At 49.0% G+C, this 19,183-nt stretch overlaps 3 protein-coding genes across 3 annotated transcripts; 2 read left to right on the forward strand and 1 right to left on the reverse strand.

The window, feature by feature from the left end:
• Nucleotides 1-6,344: 6,344 nt before the first annotated feature.
• FTJAE_4925 (uncharacterized protein) lies at nt 6,345-7,581 on the forward strand (the record flags this gene model as incomplete). The annotated part of the gene is made up of 2 exons (XM_037351379.1): nt 6,345-7,125; nt 7,187-7,581. The coding sequence occupies 2 exons, from the start codon at nt 6,345-6,347 to the stop codon at nt 7,579-7,581; spliced, it is 1,176 nt and encodes a 391-aa protein (XP_037207934.1).
• A 7,177-nt stretch (nt 7,582-14,758) lies between these two features.
• On the reverse strand, nt 14,759-15,655 carry FTJAE_4926 (CNB1-calcineurin B regulatory subunit; the record flags this gene model as incomplete). Its single annotated transcript, XM_037351380.1, has 5 exons — nt 14,759-14,769; nt 14,877-15,211; nt 15,266-15,339; nt 15,447-15,499; nt 15,604-15,655. The coding sequence occupies 5 exons, from the start codon at nt 15,653-15,655 to the stop codon at nt 14,759-14,761; spliced, it is 525 nt and encodes a 174-aa protein (XP_037207935.1).
• A 1,036-nt stretch (nt 15,656-16,691) lies between these two features.
• Nucleotides 16,692-18,688, forward strand: FTJAE_4927 (enhancer-polycomb 1; the record flags this gene model as incomplete). The annotated part of the gene is made up of 3 exons (XM_037351381.1): nt 16,692-16,838; nt 17,001-17,771; nt 17,837-18,688. The coding sequence occupies 3 exons, from the start codon at nt 16,692-16,694 to the stop codon at nt 18,686-18,688; spliced, it is 1,770 nt and encodes a 589-aa protein (XP_037207936.1).
• Between the last annotated feature and the right edge of the window lie 495 nt (nt 18,689-19,183).

Below are 19,183 nucleotides of genomic sequence, written 5' to 3' on the forward strand. Positions count from 1 at the left end.
TGGCTGGAAACCGTCATGAAAGGCACTCCTGTTCCTTGGTGGTTAATATCGTGTCTATTCGAAATAACAGTTGGTGCACTCGGACGAATGTAACCATAGATCTCAGATGAGCTGATGCGGCATCACGTCTCCGGTTCCTCGGGTTCCGGAAAGTCGTACTTGTTCATCACATGGGAATCCTTGTTGCCAGCCAGACGTCAACACTTCCTTCACGCGCCCTGAAGAGTATCTAATGACATGCAGGGGTTCAACGAACATTGAGAACCCCAGCCTTCTTCATGTGTGTATAAGACATTCTCTGACGTGCTAAACATGTCAAGCACCTACCGGTCGAACCGGATTGCAGCAATCATGTACGGGCCATCCCATCGAACCCTGAAGTGTGCTCCTTGACGGTAATTAGCAAGCCACCAAGGCGCTGGTAGCTCCCGTTATCCGCTCATGTCATGATTTTATACCGCAATCGGCTATGTTGCCGTTAAGTAAAGTTGAATAATCGTATCATTAGCGCTAATGCAGGACGAACGTTGGAATAATACTAATAGTACATGAGCCCTGGACCTTGATATAACAACGAACTTTTATCAAGTTTGAATCGGGACGGAGCGGATGGCAATCGGCGAAGTGCTGAGCATCCCTGGCACTATTAGCTCCATGGCAATTGAATAACGAGTGCACTCCGGTTGGCCAAGCGGTGAGGAAGTTCGTATTTAGCTGTGGTAGTTGTAATTGCGGTCCTTCTTCCGCAGCCCGCTGGTCGCAGCGTCCCAGCGAGGGACGTTGCTTTGACGCGCAATACATATGGCATTAAAGGCGTGGGTATAGGGGCCGATCCATGAGTCGTCCATAATGCTTTTGTGCTAGTGACTCTTGGGGTAAGCAGCTCGTTGATATGAACAAGCGGATAGCTCTATAGATTAATCACCTCAAGCCATTGCATCAGCTGTTAAGCTGGAGAGTGGATTGCTGGAGAATAAGAAGATTTCTAGAATCAGTTTCAGTGGGGTGGCTTGAAGCGTTTCAGCTCATGCATGTTCAGGAAGAAAAGCGGTTGGTTCAATTTTTAAGATCCAACGGCACAACGGTGTGGCGGGATGGAGAATCTTCCGAAAATGATGTTCAGTTACCCCTGGGGAGGATCGGTACCTGATAATGTTGAAACTGATGTTGACTCAAATAAAGCAATTCTGAGTACCTGATAGTAATCAGCATAATGATCACAACAAACGCAACTCGTACAAAATGGGAATTGGAGCCTTTGGCATCATGTCAAGCCCTATGGTAGGAATCCACAAACGCTGCGAAAGTTAAGATAAACTTACAATGGCGATGCGCTAGGCGAACCTTCAATAACTGTTGGATCTTAGCATAATGACGGCATAGGAGATCCAGAGTTCTCGGTGTAGTGATAACCAACATCACGCGGTATCCTCGTCGAACTCAATATTGAGGCCGCCACTTTAGCCCGTGCCAACGCGGATCCAGCTAGAGTTAGTACTGATGAATAATATCCAGAAATCGCTCTCATCATGGTAGAGGTGGAGAGCGTTAAGCATGGGCAGACGGCGGTTTGAGGTCGGAGGCTTTGGGGCGGACGCAGCCACGAGTGGATAGAGACCCCTGTTGCCTGAGAATCGGTGCCATTGCGGCACTCTGTACTGGATACATGCGGCGTATCTGGACAATCTCCAATCTCATCTCGTTCCAAGAGTTGAGGAAAAGTTAACGGCCAACGGCTTTTAGGCGAGGCTGAGATCGTCTTCAGTTCTTCGATCAAACTAATTTGGCGTGCATACGGAGTATATGTATGTGTGTTGATCAGCATAACACAATAGTAGCAGGATATGCACAACATTCATAAGAAGGCTCCCGAATGCCTTTCTCGAACTTTGGGTTGCTCTGCTTGGATAGTGTGAACATGCAAGGCGAGCAGGGCTGTGATCAACGGAGCGAGGTACCTTTGTTAGTCAATTGGTGTCTGGGCAGTATTATGATTGGGCTTCGAGTTCAGCATCACTATCGTCGCCCCTGGAACCCCAGCTGCCCAGCCAAACTAAAGCCATATTCTCATGCGTGGCTGATGCGCGTTGCCTTTTGCAGTTCTAGACGCGTGAAACATGATCCGATATGCGCGTCAACTAGTGCGCTTCAGCAAGTATCCTGGTCGTTCAGGTACCGGTACTTGATGTGGGGTCGGCCGGATGGTGGGAGATCTCGGTGATGACCCTTGGTTGACAGTTTAATCAAAGCACCTGCAGCCGTTGAAGATGTTGATGCAGGGTAGCTAACGCAGCAAGCCCATTGAAGGTGAAGAAGAGGCGATGGTTCGCTTGTAAACTCACGGGAAATGCGTGTTTCTGAGGGGAAAATAAATAAGTTGCCTTATATGTGTTCAAGTGCCATCATCTACCTGTCAATGGAGTTAATGACGCTGTTGATGTTGAAAGAATTAGAACTAAAGTGCAACGGAGTATGGAAACAGGTAAAATCGAAGCTGCCTTTTAAAGTGTGGCTGGATAAGGCAGTCTGAACCGCTCTAAGTTTACCTGATACTAAAGAGGTAAGATCCTCCCGTGGTTGTACAGAGGTTGCAGGAATCAAGGCAACGAATATGAGGCTGACCTTCTATCACTAACTTTCAGCCAAAAGTGAAGATCACATGCACTTTCCCCTCAAATACTACAACTGGAATCGCCACTTCCACGAAGCAAACTCAACCACTAAGATGGTATGTGATTACCAGCCTCATTGCAGTCTTGCTCGTGACACAGACGATCTCAATGGGAGAGTCTAGTATCTACAGTAGACCCTTAGATCGTGCTGAAGAAGCCTATTTTTGTCTCATTTCCAAAATGTTGGCATTTACCCACTCAAGTTCACCTGCCTTACCCACTGTATCCAAAGCATCGGTCGCTGGCAGGTGCCCCGACCAACGCCTACCCCAGTCCCTATGAGAAAATTTCCGCTTTCCTCGAGCCATTGACCAACCACAGAAACGCCCTGACTTCTGCTCAGTGAATCGACATCGCCGGACTGTTATCTTCCTCACGCAAGCCAACCAGGATCAAGGTCCGAACAGCTCCCACGACATATGCTATTCTAAAACCCGATCTAAGTCCGCATCATTAAACCTTCAAAGCATACTCAAAACTGAGTGTTTTCCCGACAGCGTGAGCGCCTCCGAAAATCCGGATAATTCGCCAGCCCCTATTAGCAACATGGCATGGCATGCCCGCCAGGGGCTCGCATTCATGCTGTTGGCCTGAAGCATTAGATTGAATCCGAGCAAGCTGAGCTCAAGCATTGTTGGCACGCTCCATAACAATATCGCCCTCTCCGGACGGCTGGCGCGAGGGTCGAGCTACCTCCAATCTAAGCAACAAGCGCGTTGCGTCCGAAGCACGAGCATCTCAACTCCAACAAGGATTTTAGTTGATATCGCCCTCCTCTGTCGATTGGCCAGCGTTTCTTTCCGGCTTCCTCACCTGGAACCACCGCCATATGTGGACTGTGGACCAGCGCCATGGCTCGATTTGGCTCTGTGTTGCTTTTCTTTTCTTTTCCTGCGACTTTCGCCCTTGCAATAATCTGTCGTTGCTTTTCTTGTCACCTCAAATCCCTAGTCCATGGTTGCTACAGACACGTAAGTGTCAAATCGACCTACTGACGTTGATTTGTATAGGGCGGGCAAAAATGGGAAGCAAACCCAGCAGGCAGCTAATATTGCTCAGGTCTAAAGGTCGATATGAAAACATTGCGTCTTCTTTTGGTTATTTTTGCGAATTATCCCCTGCAAACCGCACGATCATAGGCATCTTCCAAGACAATAATCGATGCACCAACTTAGCTGACATTTGTCCTGCATTGGGGAGGCAGCCTTCAATACTTGACAGACAGGCTTTGTCACCCGCTTGGCCTTGTTTGACTATAGTGGTCATTTTTCACAAGATCAGATCTGCTTAATTATTTTTGAGCCACTTCACCAATATGCAGAGCTTGAGAATTACCCACACACCTCTACAATTGTCTATGGTCCCCGTACGGTGACCCGTCTCCTTCGTATCCAAGCCATGGTATTTTACGATTTTTATGGACTGAGATATGAGGTTCACAGAACTGACAGTGGCAAGTACCTCAAACAAGAGAGCTTGAGCGTCTTGCAATTTACGAAAATATCACCATGTGTGTTCAAGTAGGTTGCGGTTGGCGGGTCTCGTGTCAAGTTTTTTCTGGCATTAGCCCACTTAACACTTTTGTCAAAGAATGAGCCAAAAAATTCTCAATTGAGCACTGGTACTTGCACCGGAGCTTCAAGAGGTACAGCCCTAAAACGCAAGGCGTCAAACTATTTTGGCGGCTATCTGACTCTAGAGATATGAAGGTCAACGCAAGGTGCCTGATGGCGATGGGATGGAAAAGCAGCCACAGCAGTCTTAGGACCACCACTTTTCTTATCTAATGCATTGATACCCAGCTTCTGACGACGAAAAAAGCAGAACAGGATTCCAACATTTAGTCACCACTGGATGGAAAGCAGGAGAAGCCGCTGTTCAGCGCCCAGCATGAGCAATTGCAATGACTACCGGATGTTTACTAGGGCCACGGCTCAAAAAGCGGTCCGGTACTTGCGCAAAGCACCCATGGCGCCCCAGGATCCGAGACGCTACACCCTCCATCCGCTCAATTCACGCCCAGGCAAGCCACTTCGATATGTACCATTCCCCTCCAATCTTCCTGGCGCCTCTTACCAAGGTACTGGGCCAGGGGGTAGTGCCCTAGGCTGGTTACGTGGTGGATGGAGAAGGACGACGCCGATCCTTCCACAATTTCCAAACCCGTTCTCATGAGCCCTCTTTGTTGAATGGATCTCTTGCTTCCAGGCTACGTACCATTGTAGCCGCAATCGCTGGTGTTTCTACCTGGGCTTCGTTTTCTTTTAGAGTGTTTTGGGCCACTCAGTTCCGTTTCCCACGTTGCCTCATATCTACCTTGGATCATCTTCCCATCCGGGGATGAAGCTGAAGCATACAATGCTTCTTGCCCATTCAATTCAATGCTCGGATTACACACGCGTTCATTCAGTTTGCCTCAATCTTGGATTTCCCCATGGGCTTAACATGTATGTCGGCTGCCCTGACGCCATTCACACAGCGTCTTTAGCCAGTAGTCTAAAACGATACGCCTCACTTGGTCTTGCTTGTCCTCACATCTGGGCCTACTGTCACACCCCCTCCCTTCTCATCGAAACCCCTTCTGATTCCACAGTGAGTCTCATCAGTCACATTGCCCCTGCCTCCGATGGTGGACCTTAGGTAAATCATAGTGCCTCCAGCGAGTGCAATGCCTTCTCTGTGAGTATGCTATATAGATCCCGTGGCTATCCTCTGTTTGCTATTGATGAATTTCGTCATCTCCGCGACTCACGTCTATTCCCGTGACCCACTGTTGACCCTTCGATCATACATCCTCGTTTTTGTTAGTTGCTCTCAAGTCATATCCTCCTCAACGTGACCAAGAGACTGTCACCACACCGATTCGGCGGAATCGTACGCCCGTACCGGCTTAGTGAAAGCTTTTTTCTTAGAACATTGACTTGGTCCCTCATAGAGACCCTGGTGCATTGTAGTGGCCCCAGCAGATCGCAGTGGGCTCGAGCTTGTCATGCTCAAGGTCTCTTCTTACATGGGGTCTTGGCCAGGATCCTCCTAGTTGACGGCGAGACAACCGTTTGACAACTCATCCGCAAATCAGCCCTGGGCCCCAAAGCCCCAGACAAGCTACTTAGACCTAACTAACGCCTTGTTCTTCGTCATCTTTTCGACGTCCAGCCTCTACCGGGCATGAACGCGCTAGGCTCTAGCTTACGATTGGGAGTCGACTTGATAAACTACGTTGCTACCCAGATCCCCGGCTGAGCCATCAGCTCTCTTGCCTGATCAGTAAACCGCTGGGTTTCGTTTGCGAATAATAGGCCAGCGGCACCCTGCTTGCAGAGCTGTTTGATCTCTCAACTCGACTACTATCTTCCCCAGCTAGCCATCCATTCCCTGCCTCACCACACCCCCCGACTATCGATCATCGCGACTACTCCCACTGTGGACTTCACCTCTTCAGCAACCCCGCGGTGACCCCTCTAGCACCAACAACAACACTGTTCCGTCACATATTCGCAACCACATCATTTTGGTTTAAAAGGATACCCTTTCCTCCCCGTTGATACAGCACCGTGTATTGTGTAACTATCCGGATCATCGAAACTGGCTGCTTTACAGTCACCAGCGTTGCCGACCACCCATCAGCTGGGACCGACAGCAGGGTCGTGTGGTATCGAAGGTCTTCGGGGCATGGACGACTCGAACCGTATGAGGAGGCAGAATGAACCGCCGGTCCATTCGAACCCCAACCAAAGATACTCACTCAACGATCCGTCACAACAGCGCCGTTCGCTCGCTGGAATTTCCAACGACAGGTATCGCCCTGCATCCCTTGCTGGCCCTTCATCGTCAGGGCGAGGCATGGGGGCTCCGGGTAACTACAGTAGCTACTATTCAGAACCTAGTGCATCATTCTCGACGGCAAATATGCCTGGCACAGCTATAGCTTATGGCTCTGAGTATGGCCACGACTCCCGCCAAACGCAAGGCTTTGGCGGCTACAGCACCGCAGCTACGATGATGTATAACGTTGGCCAACCGAGCACGCAAAACACAGTTTACGATGCGCAGCAATTCAGCTCGCGGCAACCTGCAGCTATGCAAATGATGCCACCAGACGTCGCCTCGAGCTACTTTGGGTCTGAGACTGGAGCCTCAGGTGGCCCGAGTCTACAGCAGCCGGCGCAGGGCCCAAGCGGATCCGCGAATGTCTATCAGCAAAGCAATGCCATGAATTATGCGAGCAACAGCATGTCCAGTGTGAGCGCGATGCCGCAGGCAACAAACACCGCCGATGTTTCAATGACAGACGACCACGACTATGCGGAAGGCGCCCTCGAAGAGAAATGGGTTAGTTACCAGAGGCAGCTAGGGAGCATATTTCAAGAAATAGTGAATGGGTCTCTTGAGAGTGCATCTGAGACATTGCTTAGCGTCACTAGCTGGCTCTTGTCTCAGGTCGCAGATCTAGGTATGTATTACACTGTCTATGGAACAGCAGAAAGCCAGAGCTAACTACTGTGCGTGCCCAGGTCTTAATCTTGACGATACCAACCTCCATGCTGATCGTATTCAGCTGTGGAACGACTTCAACCACGCTTGGCTCGGACTGGGCCAGCGCCAAATCGACCTAATGACTTCATCCCAACAACTTTCGAGAACGCAAAGTCTGGTTTCAAAGGCCATGATTAAAAAGATGGGAAATGAACTAATAAGGTTATGTGACGGTATAGAACGCCATGGCCTGGTGGACTATCAATATGGAGTATGGGAGGATCAAATAACTGCTGGTGAGGAACTGCAGTCCCGCCCCAAGAGTCTGGCCGGATTCGCTAACATGTGCATACAGTTCTTGAAGACTGTCTGGACTTATACGATGCTTCAGAAGAAGACAGCGACAGCGGCAATCGATAACGTACACAGTTAAGACTGCACAAGCACTCAAACACACGTCACACACACATGTCCCCTTTTGACACCGAAATTTGCGTTCAGAATCAGGCATCACGGCCCAATGTCTGCATGGCGTCACAATGTTGAGCGCCAGCTGCAACAAGGAAACCGCTGTTTTCGTTGCGCTTCGCAACTGCTTTCTTTTTAAACATCGATATGTCGATGGTTCTGTTGCGTATTATGCTTACCCCCTTGTCACTCGCATTTTACGACTTGGGTTGATGTCATGTATGGTAAGCCCAACGGGCTATTCACGAGTTTCCTTTTATGTTGTTATTTTGGCCAGATTTTCTCCCACCATTTGCTGGCAGTGTACAAAGGCATAGGATTGCTACAATCATGATTGCATCGCGGGGTTCCAAGGAAAAGAGGGTATAGTCAATACTCTATGTATTATACGGGTATGGGATACATTGCTGGTCATTGCAGAGGCAAATGGATATGGGTTTGACACCGAAGGGCGCGTGGGTAATGATTTCGGGGGAAAGGCGTTCAGACTTGCATCAAGTTGCCTTGCTGTGGTTGGAGCAAAGGTCAGGTCAGGTCAGGTCAGGGTTGGGTAAGGTTGGGCAGGGTTTCATATTGTCTCTTTCTCTTCTTCTTTTCTCGTCAGGCTTCCAAGATAGACTTGGCAGCACTGTACTATTATTTACCGAGCCTTGCTTTGAGTTAGAGAAAGGCTGCGTTCATGGGTTTACAGCATTTAGGAGGGTGGGCAAAAAGAGTGGAACTGGAAGAACCTCGCGGGCTTGCCAGCTATGTTAGATGAACGGGAATACCAGGATGAGACGCATGTTTGGATAGAAGCTGATAGAATTGTACAGATACTGAGGAGTGCTTTGATCAGGCATTAAAAATTGTGAAGGTGAATGAAATGGCATGGCTATAGCAGGGAGAACTTTACGGTGTGATGATTTCTGCCCAATGTTACCAGCTTACAATTGGCTCCAATAGAATGGATGTACTCTGTAGATAGGTCGGTGAGGTACGTAGACTCTAGAAGCTTGGCCCCCGCAATGTTATTAACTAACCAAGGAGAGGATTGACAAGCAGATCGATAAATGGATTATGGGAACGGATGTGATGGCGCCTCGTTTAGAAAAGTGACAAGATACCCATGTAAGTGAGAGGGAGGGGCCGCCTTAAGAATTTGAACCTGACAAGATAGGACAAGCGACAAAAACAGGGGGGACCAATACCAGGCCAGGGGTTGATTAATTAGTTACCTACCTTACCTCACTCTACTGTAGTATCCGTCCGTAGTTGAAGAAACGGGAGTTGCCATCGGGGTTATTCCTGAAGGGTATTGCTTGCGAGAGAAAGCGGGCTGAGTTTGATCCCTGCGGATATTATACCTAGGCTGGCTATTCTTCAGTGACAACATTGGAGGTATAAGGGGGTAAAAAGATGATGGCTGAGGTTTAGATGGATGGACGGTTAGGCGAGTGCTTTTCGGTACCTGAGCTTCTGTTCCAAGTGGGTTATCGACAGATTTATCGTGAATAGTGAAGAGCAGCTTTACTGAATGGAGTTTTCCTGGGCAAGTCTCCGACTGTGGATGTTGTTATCTGACTGAGGTATATCCCCTGTTGTTGATGTTGTTGACGTACGCACGGGAGTGGCTGGCGCGCTGTGGAGGTTGACTTGACTTCATATGGCGTATTCAAAGGCTAAATAATTACTGCGCCAATCCGACAGCTCCTTTCACTGAATATACTATACTGTAGCTGACAGTCTTAAACTCGCCATTGTTTATTTCATGTTGAGCTTGTTTCTTCAAAGGCAATGAGTGCAGAACTGCCAACAAACACATCGATTCACCGACAGATAACTCGGTGACTTTGTTGAGTTCACCGACATGTCCCGTGCGTCTCTGTTAATTATAGGCCGCATTTATGAAGGACGAGGTTGGTTACACAGAAGAGGCACAGCCTAATGCATCTCACACACACACATATGCACTCATGCATGACGACTTTCCTCTTCAGTCCCTGAAACAAAGGAAGAAACATTGTCAGCCGGCCAAGTCCAGTTTTCTCTGCTGGCAAAAGAAATTCTCTCAGGCCTGTCTAGCCTATCAAAGTTGGGCGCTTTGTGAAGCTGAGCCGAGCTTTGCTGCAAGAGAGAGGCGCATTTGCATTTGCATTCTCATGTGCATAAGGTAAATGCAACAGTGTCATAGCGAAACGAAAGGGATATACGTACCAGGTACAAAGTCGAGTCGGTTGTCTTCCCGCAAAAGTGGCTTCTTATGCAGGTACAAGCACCTCAAAACAAGAGGCGTCTGCCCTACCCGGCCGCTGTGAGCCAATGGACAGCGTGTGGCTTTTTAGGGGGCGTGAGGTGTGAGTTGTGAAAGATTGCGCGAGTCAAGTGGGGGCTATGTACCAGGTTGTGCTTGACAGGACAGGATATGTATGTATTGACAAGGAGTATGTAATCCACCGTGGCTGAGAAAGACAAAGAAACCAAAAAAGAAAGAAAGTGACATAAAAAGCAAACAACACAGCATCATCATCATCATTAATTGGGCTTGGGAAGGGATGACATTATTTATTGCTCAGTTACATTCGGGAGATTCCCGGAGATCTAGATTTTGCTCTGGTTTGGTGATCATCATTCAATGGAGGACGGCACAGCATATCCTCTCTGAATGTTACTGAGGAGTCGCTGTTCCGCTCTGCTAACAAAAGATATCAAGCATATCCTTGCCAGGACAGAGCCACGAATTCCACAAGGGGGTTTTGATTTAAGCATGCGAGAGATGGACGATTGGTAACAACGGTACCGAGTATTTCGACTAACGTATGTAGGCAGTCCTTAGAATCCAATGCAGTCAGTTGGTTGCAGTTACAATGATAGATGACTGGTCAGCTGCAACACAGTCCTCGGCAGTTGTGTTTTACCAACCAAATAAACCTTTTGTTTCGAAATCTACTAGTTGATTGAGTTGAGTCCAGTCTATCTCCAGCGAACTCTTTATCTGGCAACGCTAATAATAGTGACGTGACCAGTCAAAGAAAGGTAGGATCAGATGATAATCCCGATTCTACTGACGTGTCCTCGAATTGTTAGACTGGATAATAGTCGCGAACGGACTCTTCACTTAGGTACCTACACCCAATTGTCTCTCTTAAGGTTCCTTTGGACCTTATCGAGTTGTCCAAACTCAGCCGGGTTTAGTGAGGAAAGAACGAGGCGGACCGAACTGAGCTGGATGGACCCCTCCTACCTACCTATACTTGCCCTCTTAAGAGCGGGGATACCCTCGCTTCTCTTTTCTTCTTTACATCCAACTTTTCTTCTGCTTTTACGGATCAGCTTTACATACTCTACAGTGCAGTAACGCAATCGACTCTAGTAGACCAAAAGCGTGGAGGCGCTTCCGCACTGACAACCATGATTCGTTTCTTTCTGTCATTGTCACGATTTAGCGGCATTTCTGCTTCATCCGAATTCTCCAGCCAATTGCGGCGCCCCGCCTGACTTGCTCATGAACCATCACCAACAATTGCCCCTCCAGCATCGAGCTCGACTTGGCCGATGCCTAACATAGCATCAAAAAAGCGCAAGATTATCGCTCTCTTCATGTCGCCCTACCCAATATCAGCCCAATCCCTCGATCACGTACTCACTCGCCACAGTCATGGAAGGATTTGGGGCTTGAGCCTTTGAGGTCCAACGGCTGTGAACGCCCCAACGTCGATCACGTTGCCCCTCGCTGATGCGATGCAACTCAGTCCAAATGAGGCTGAAACATTATTGTCGAATCGTAGCTGACGCTCTGACACGGCAACTTCTTTTAATGGGGAAACGGATTGCAACAACAGGAAACATCTCGAGAGATGCATAAATGCCCTCACGTTTGAGCCCAATGACATCGACGCCTAATTAAAACACCGCCCTTTTGACGTTGACTTTACACGCTGTACTATTGCTTGCAGGAGGCGAGAATTGGGCCGTTTGATGTCTGCCATCCATCCGTCTCCCAGACCGCCCCAGTTCAGCATATCAAGTATCATACATCGGGCATCAACTCGCCTCCATCATTCGCATCATCTGACTGCTCGATGCATCCATTCCCAAGTAGCTAGACTTGGCCGGGCCTAACCTAATTGACCCCTTCTGGACCACGGCGCTTCCAAGTCTCGCCGTGTCTTCCAGCTGGTGTAGTCCTTCTGTTCCGTCTGTTCCGCTGCAGGCAGCGGACGAAAACAACCGACAGTTTCTGTCAAGCTCAACTCCACATACTTCGCCTGACCGCTGAATCGTTGGGCATTAGCTCACCCTCTGGTCTCCCTCGAGCAGCTTTCTTTTCTTGGCTACCGATGCCTGAAGTCAGCTGGACAATTGGCGAACAAAAGAAAACACCATAAACACTATCCATGTAATTCATTGACTGCGCCGTATTGCTGGCGTGCCTGTGCCGCAATTTGTGGGGGTTAGTTGTGTTTGGTGTTCCAGCTGAGCGGATGCTGGTAACCAATAGGCGAATTTGACAGACTGTTCAACAGAGTGATTCCTCAGCTGCTTTGGGGTTTGTCTCGAGAGCTGAGACCGCGGCTGAGCTATGCATACACAAATACAATCCTGACGTGCGTCGTTCTCCAAGAATGGAGACGCAAAAGTGTCAAAAGACATGTCTAAGATGCCTCCCTCGTCGATCACGCCAATAATGCCATCTAGTGTGGCGCGACTATTGTCGCTAACTAACCAGCGGTATCAGATCTGATCGGCTCAATACTTACACACCGTCTACATTTGGCGACAAATCACGAATCAAATCCCGGCATTTGTCTCCCGCGATTCGTCTATCGGATTTCTAACGCCCCCTAACACCAACAGGGACGTCTGTTCGCCGTCCCAGCCAGCCGGAAATTCGACGACACTAAAATCCGAATATGACAGGTCATTTTATACCAACCTCGACTTACACCCCTCTGCTTCCTGGAGATAACAAAGGGAGATTTGACGAGGGAACAAACGAAACCAAACTAGACAATTGTCTAACTAGTCCAACAAAACAAAACGACCTAGCCTACTTTGAATATTCAAGATATATCCATGTTCCTCTAGAGATAGGGTTACATCCTGATCGACAACCGAGACTAATCCCCAGCGAAACAATTTTGTTTCGTTAGCCTCATCATTATGACAACCCAATACCTGAGCAACTCGCATTGAAAGGCTGCATGCTGTTCGAGACATGCAGCTAAGGTTTCGTGCAACGTCGAGTCAGCTGCCGAGGGCTTGTTTGTGCGCCCGTATCTTGAGGTGTGATGAGCTTGTCATGGATGCAAGCAAGCCTCCAGACATGGATCCTCATGCCCCGGATCTTCACCAGCCGTGCTACAATACCGATTCTCCGGTCACCCCGGTCCCGGTATCCTGATAGCTCCCGAGATTTCTGGGGGCGTTGTGAGACATGGAATCCTTTTCTTGGAAAGGGTTGTTATAACAAGCCATCTATAGCATTCTTGACACTTTTGAGGCCAGACACATCAGCAAGTGAAACGCGAAACCCGACAATTATCGGCATACATGTTGGATTTCATCCCATCGACGTCCGAGACGTGGGGGCGCTGCTGCGGTTCATGATGCAGCCCCGACCCGACGCCGGGGATCGACCGGCAACGACCGCTATGACTCGGGGCTAAAACATGAGGAACTCGATGTCACTCAAGAGGGTGTGTCGTTGGATTGGGCATGATGCACATGATGCGCCCTGTCTCACCACCGGGGATTTCCAAACAGAGGAACATCAAGACTTGAATTTGGCAAGTATAACCTACTTCTGAACTTTGCCCCCATGAGCGTTGCATAGCCTTGTTTCCTCATGGCCTCTGCAAGCCCTGCCATGTTCTGCGAAAACGAACATCAGCCTCGTCAAAGCTACGAGGCGCATGCTTTGAGTTTCATTCAAGACGTGCGGCCCCTGTAAAGTATGTATATGGTTGGACGATGTTGAAGACGTCCGAGCATACCGAAAAAGGGGCCTCAGCCACGCGTTCGGTGCGGCTTTATTTCCGACATAGCCGTTGCGGCACGTTTATCTTAATCGTATTCAGAGTGTCGTCAAATGTTAGAGTTTGCTGATGTAATTATCTTGTAAGAATGCGCCCTGAGCGAGAGCATATTCCGCCTCCCGGCTGAATGGACGTTGCACGGCCGCTTAAAGGCAATAGACGACAGGTTTTTGCAACTCTGGCATCTCTCCAAACTTTGAAATCATAAAGTAACGGTCATGTTAGAGACCAATAGTAGATTGGGTCTCGTTCATGGACGCAGGGTAACACGGATTTGTGGAGTGGTATGACTTCCCGTACAAGACTTGGTCGCACACTCTCATTGACACTGATACCTAGATGATTCAAAGAATATCAGAAAAAGATCTCACGGTCGGCCTGCTACAGACCGTTATTACCACCAAGCTGAGCATGATAAAGTGACATTGCGTTGATGAGCATCATGCACGAACTGTCCGAATCCAGGCTGTGAACCAGGAATACATCAGTCTTTGCCAATGGTCTTTTTGTATGAGTTTAATATTAGTAGACTCTATCACGCTGGGCGAGTAGTCAAGAAAACCCGTAAAGCTATAATTCATTAGAGCGGGGATGAACTGTTGAATTCAATAATGATCGAATGAACGAGCTGAAGATGAAGATGAAGGCGAAGAAGCGAATCATTCATGCCTTTAGGCCTCGAGTTCACACTGATACTAGCCCCATATCAACCGCTGCTTCTGTCTTCGTCTTGGAGGCGGATAAAGTCAAGACGGTCGCCATGCAAATTGTAGGCATTGGGAGTTTCAGCGAGCTGCAGAAACCCCCATGGCGTTTATCTGCGAGCTGCCATGCCGGCCCAGAACTCCTTGAGCTGAAAAGATATCATACCGAGGCGAGCATTCGAATATACTAGATTATCAGCTTCGTCATAAGCTGAGCAGGGCAACACAAGTCTGTCAGTCAACAAAACAGAATGCGTGAATTCATGATCATAATGATGTTTAGATTCGCTAGGTGTTCCAACCCCATCTTCCTCATCCATTTCCACCAGTAGCCCTCGTAGGATTATGGACCGTGTAAGTCCATGGCAATGATGAAACCTGTACTCCCCTACCCTGTATGCACCCTTTTATGTGCGATCGCTTAGAACTGGTCTGTAATGTCATGTCAGCGTCTGATAAACCAATCTAGTCCCAGTTGCCAATCATGACGGCATAACTCATCGCCGAAACAGACACAACTATAGCTTCAAATAACTTACCGACAGTCATGCTCATACTGATGTCAGTGGACTCAACCATCTTGGTGAACTCCTCGAAGCTAATCTTGCCGTCCTTGTCGAGATCGGCCTCCATGATAGTTTTGTCCACAATCTGCTGCAGCTGCTGATCCTTAAGGTTGCTGCCGACCATCATCTTGAGGACAATGAATAGCTCTCCGTTGCTGATATAGCCGTCACGGTCAATGTCGTAGACCTTGAAGGCGAACTGCAGCTTCTGTTCCTTGTTTCCCTTGGCGCTGAAAGCTGAGAGACCTGTAACGAATTCTTGGAAATCGACGTCACCACCACCATCTTCGTCGAAAATGGCGATCATTCTGTTGCAGCTGAGTTAGCTAATTGGCGAGAGGTATGGAGAAGCTTGGACGGACCGTGTTGCCAGAGGGTTGGAGGAGATCTGGGGAAGACTGAGGAATTCATCGCGTTCGATCGTACCGGAGTTGTCCTAGAATGTCCCAAGTCAGCTCTCGATGTCCATTATGCTTGTGACAGTCCCAGCCATGCGCATCATCCGACATGACAAAGAACCAAAAAGTCGGAAAGCTTGCGCACCTTGTCCAGCTTCATGAATCGCTTTCGCAGACGATCAACTTCATCTCTGTCGACTAGTAACCGTACATCTCAGTATATGTTTCACTCCATCACCCCTCCCCAACCGTGCGTTCGTGTTGAGGGGTCAGGGCTTCCAAGGGGCCAGGGCAAGGCTCACAGTTGGATCCTTGGACGAGGTTGTCCAGGACTGCGCTGGTGGTGTTGCCCATTTTGGCAACGTAGAGATATGTCGTGGATTTGAGTGCGGGTGTTTGTTTCGGGGGGAATTAAGTTGTGGCGAAGCGGCGTGGGTGGGTTATAAATAAGCTGTATTGTGCTGTTGTCCAAATGTTGGTGATAAGGCTGAAGTGAGGTCTCACTGTCACTATCGCTAAGTTTAGGTAATTCTAGACCGATCTTTTGCGCAAAGGGGCAAGTGCGCAGAGGGGTAATTACTTTGCGGGGCGACCACCTCAAGAAAGTAGGACCTCCCGCTTCTTGCAAGCACGACTTCCGTTATCCTTACGGTGCGCCTTCCATGTTGATTTGTGTTACGGTCAGCAATTGAAACTTGGATTAATTGGAGGCACAATCAAAGATTACAGTTTATCTAGGACAAATGCTCATATCAGAGGATACATGAAGACATAAAAATGATGAAATTCGAGAAATATTTATATGAGTTTCAACATGAAAGCTTACAGCACCTACCGTTTTGTCAGAGACCGTCTGATACGTGGTTGTCGAGCCAGCAACAAAACGTTCCTACTTTTCAGTGCTTACCTCACTAGAAGCAAGCGCTATTTCGGGGCACCTACCACTAAAATGCGCGCTCCCAGCAAAACAAACCATAAGCTTCCGTACCAAACGGAAGGAAAGTGCAGCCCCAAAAAAAAGGAGGCACTGGTCCAAGCGTCATAAGTATCTCGCCCGCAAAGACACCGTGGGGAGTGACCTCGACCCCTCCCATCAGCACACCGTCATCAAACTCTACCGTTCTCTCTCTAGCCATTCATTGACTCTCCCTTGCCAAAAACTCCGGGCAGCAGCAGAGAAAAATCTTTATGCGCCAAAACAAACCCCAACGTCACCCCATCGAGCCCGACCAAGCTGCCATCGAAAAAGACTACAACACCACCTTTTTCATTAATTCTTTGTCGAAAATCAACTCGAAAGTACTTGTTTTATGACTTGATCGCTTTTTTTCGCGGTTTTTCCGCCGCCTGACCGCCTCTCTCTCCTACTTCCCTCCAACCCCCTGGCATCATGTCATCACGCAAAGTCCGCGTCAAGAAGTTGAACGTCAAGACGACGCTTCCAGTTCTTCGCGAAGACCAGATCGATCCGAACGAGTATGAAGCTTTAACGACCGACAACCAAATCGCGACCGGTGTCGAGCAGGCCGAGGAAAATGTGAGTCATCTCTTTGTTCTGCCACATATCGTGATATCACGTGTTTGTTCACGTGATTTGTTTCATCACCCCATCCCTGTCCTGCTGTGATTGGATGGTACTATCATCCAACAACAAGCAGTCCATTTGCTGGCCTCGACCTCATACTAACCTTCTCAATAGGAATACCATCTTCAAACTATTCTCAAGGAGGCAGGAACCAGCAATGACCAAGAAATCCCTGTTCCGCCTCCCCAGGAGAGCGACATCAACTATGACGAGCTCTATCCTGTCCCTTTCCATAAACCCTCTTCTTACATCCGTTTTTCACAAACAGTTGAGGAGTGTATATCGTGTCTCTATGACATGACCACAGAGGACGATGAGTTCCTCAAACAGTATAATAGTAAACCACCCGGTGCCGGGGCCCTCTCTGAGGATGACTTTGAACGCATCATGGAGGTGTTTGAAGACACGGCAGCGGAGCAGACACCATTTGCAGCAGTCGACAATACCGTTGCCGCCTATGACATGATGGTCCCTGCACTCCACGAACTTGGGTCGCCGGCAATCCTCCAACACGCCAAGCCTGTGTACGAATACTGGAAGTCAAGGCGACAGGAGGCTGGCAATAAGCCATTGCATCCCACTCTCAAGTTTGAGACTCATCAGGAGACTGATGACACAGACCCCTTCGTTTGTTTCAGACGACGCGAGGCTCGCCAGACTCGAAAGACCAGAGCTCGTGACAACAAAATTGCAGAAACACTCAAGAAGTTGCGACGAGAACTTGAGGATGGCCGGCAATTGGTACTTGTTGCATATGAACGTGAAATGTTGAAGCGAGAGCTCATGTCGATGGACCGCGCTCTGTTTGAAGAAAGGGCAAGACTCAAGGAGACCAAACTTCGGCTGGGCATCAAAGGCGAGGACGAGGATCTCGTCAATCAAAAGGTACGCCAAGCCAATACTCGCAATGCGAGACTGTTCCGCTCCTTGTATGCTAACTCGCTTTGTAGCCTCAGAAACGCAAGCCTGCAGAGCCCCCAGTCATCCGACAGCCAACCGGTGCTCACTTGCGACAACCTGTACGGTCTGATGGAAGAACACTTGATGCTGACCTTGTCTTGTTATCAGACAAGCTGGCAGAGAAGGAGAATGAACTTCGACTTGACATAGAAATGAAGGTTCAGAACCACCGGAAGTGGAACCATAACCATATTGACCTAACTGGGGAGCCGCTGTCGCCAGTCAAGGAACAGGGCACAGAAGTCAAGTTCCGACAAGCGAAGACGCAGTACTTGATGACACCCCCTGCATCCACATCTTCAGAAATGGAAGTGGACACACACATACCTGATGCCCCGCAAGTGGACAAACGTGAGGCACCTGTCTTCCAGTTTTCCGCTGGATCAAACGAGCCTTCCAAGGGTAGCCAACCTTCGTTCCGTCGACGTATTGGTCGACTGAACCGATTGTGGATTGATCGAAGAGGCATGGTGACGCCACCGCCAGAACATGGTGAGAAGTCGGATCGGTGGAGATACGACTCGGATTCAGATGACGATGAGCCACCCGTATATGAGGTTGATCCATTTGATACCCGAGCATTGAAGTTCCGGGCAACAATTCCGTTGAACCCGTACATGTTTCGAGGACGCCCAGCAGTACCACCAGATGCCGTGGTAGCAGCTCAAGCACAGGCAGGTAACAGGGTACTGCCATCGCCAGCAGCAGCACAAGCGGCGGCGCATGCGCATGCTCAAGCCCACGCTCAAGCAGCAGCACAAGCACATCTGGCTATGAAAGCGCAAGCTAAAGCGGCTGCGGTTGCACAAGCACAAGCTCAAGCAGCACAGACGGTGCAGTAAGCGTACCGTGGACAGTGGATTGTATGAATATGGTGGATGTTTGTTTTATACCCCAGAAATATTGACAGAACGGACGGCGGACTGCTGGGCAAAGTCGATGGGCCCTCGGTAGACAGATGGGGCGTCGTGTATTATTTAGTCGTTGGCCAGGGCATTGCAAGGAGTTTCGGAGCGGGTGGTGGGTATTCGGGTTTTGGAGTGAAAGAACATTCTGCGGCCCAGGTCGAGATAAAATGAAAAAAGAACCACGGTCGACTTTTAGACCACAAAGATGATGCTGCCTCTTCCTAAGAGTCGTGAATCGTATGTCTTTGCCGTAGCCGGAGAGATCATCGTTGCGTCGTGAGGTGATCATGCGCTGTCATGTTGGAGGCTGAGGGGAAGCTCTGTATCATCGGGATCTGATATACCGACGACAGCGAGTGCGAACTCGATGATAGAATTGTAGAGGCTAGGCTACCAGAAGTAACAGAGAGAGTGTATCGCCGTATTGAC

This window comes from Fusarium tjaetaba, assembly GCF_013396195.1.
Source record: "Fusarium tjaetaba strain NRRL 66243 chromosome Unknown NRRL66243_c0000092, whole genome shotgun sequence".
Taxonomy (NCBI): domain Eukaryota; kingdom Fungi; phylum Ascomycota; class Sordariomycetes; order Hypocreales; family Nectriaceae; genus Fusarium; species Fusarium tjaetaba.